The sequence below is a fragment of the Verticillium alfalfae genome, genomic scaffold, assembly GCF_000150825.1.
Source record: "Verticillium alfalfae VaMs.102 supercont1.15 genomic scaffold, whole genome shotgun sequence".
Classification (NCBI taxonomy): domain Eukaryota; kingdom Fungi; phylum Ascomycota; class Sordariomycetes; order Glomerellales; family Plectosphaerellaceae; genus Verticillium; species Verticillium alfalfae.
Genome location: NW_003315024.1, coordinates 352178 through 352963, shown reverse-complemented (window position 1 = coordinate 352963; position 786 = coordinate 352178). Strand labels below are relative to the sequence as shown.

General features: G+C 58.5%; 1 protein-coding gene across 1 annotated transcript in view; it reads right to left on the bottom strand.

Annotated features, from left to right (window-relative positions):
* Window positions 1-288: 288 nt before the first annotated feature.
* Window positions 289-786, bottom strand: part of VDBG_09426 (conserved hypothetical protein) — a gene marked incomplete at both ends in the record, with an annotated part of 2416 nt that continues 1918 nt past the window's right edge. Inside the window, one exon of the mRNA XM_003000185.1 lies at window positions 289-598. Within this exon, the coding sequence (XP_003000231.1) occupies window positions 289-598 (310 nt within the window). The remainder of the gene's footprint in view (window positions 599-786) is intronic.

Here is a 786-nt window from a genome sequence, read left to right as displayed (position 1 = left end):
GTATCATTATAGTAAGGAGTGTCGTGAGATGGTATCCGTATTAGTGTAGCGGTTGTTGGTCGATGGTGATAACGTGTAAAGGAATGTCGTGGGAGCAGGCGAGACTCGCTCGGCCGGCTTCCCGGGGTATCATTGAAGGAGTGTGGGTTACATTGGCGCTGAGTTGATATCGAATCAACAGTGGTAAGAATGTGGTGCAAACTTGATGAGGAGTTGGACGAGTGGTGCGTGTATGTGTGTGTGTGTTGTATGTGTGTGGTAGCAGAGACAGCCACAGAACGTCCGAAACTACAGCTCGCGCTCCTTGCCTTTCTCACTCCTGTGCAGGTATGCCGGCGGAGGGGACGGGCCAGGACCAAGCTGACGTGGGGGGAAGGGCGCACTGATGGCACTGGGAGACTCTCCCTGCACGGAAGACGAGGGTGGGGTCGGCCGGCGGTGGCGAGGCATCGAGGCGAGCAGGGGGATCGGCGACTCCGGAAGAGGCAGCATGCCCAGTTGTTCGGGCTGCAGAAAGGGGGAGGGAACTGTCGAGTGCGCCGTCGACGAGAGCAGGTAAGGGTCCTCAGGCGGAGGATAGCTGGGTGTCGTTGTCATCCTGGCCGTCGGTCAATCCCCGTGCTCGAAAGCTCAAAACGTTTTCGCCGGTGTGGTGTAGGTGCCATGGGTGGACGCTCCTAGTTCCACACGGACTGGATGGGAGAGACGAACCCGCTCAAGTTGCTGCCGGAGCCGAACATGTGGTGGCCGGAAGACATGCCGCCCATGTCATACGAGCCGTACTCT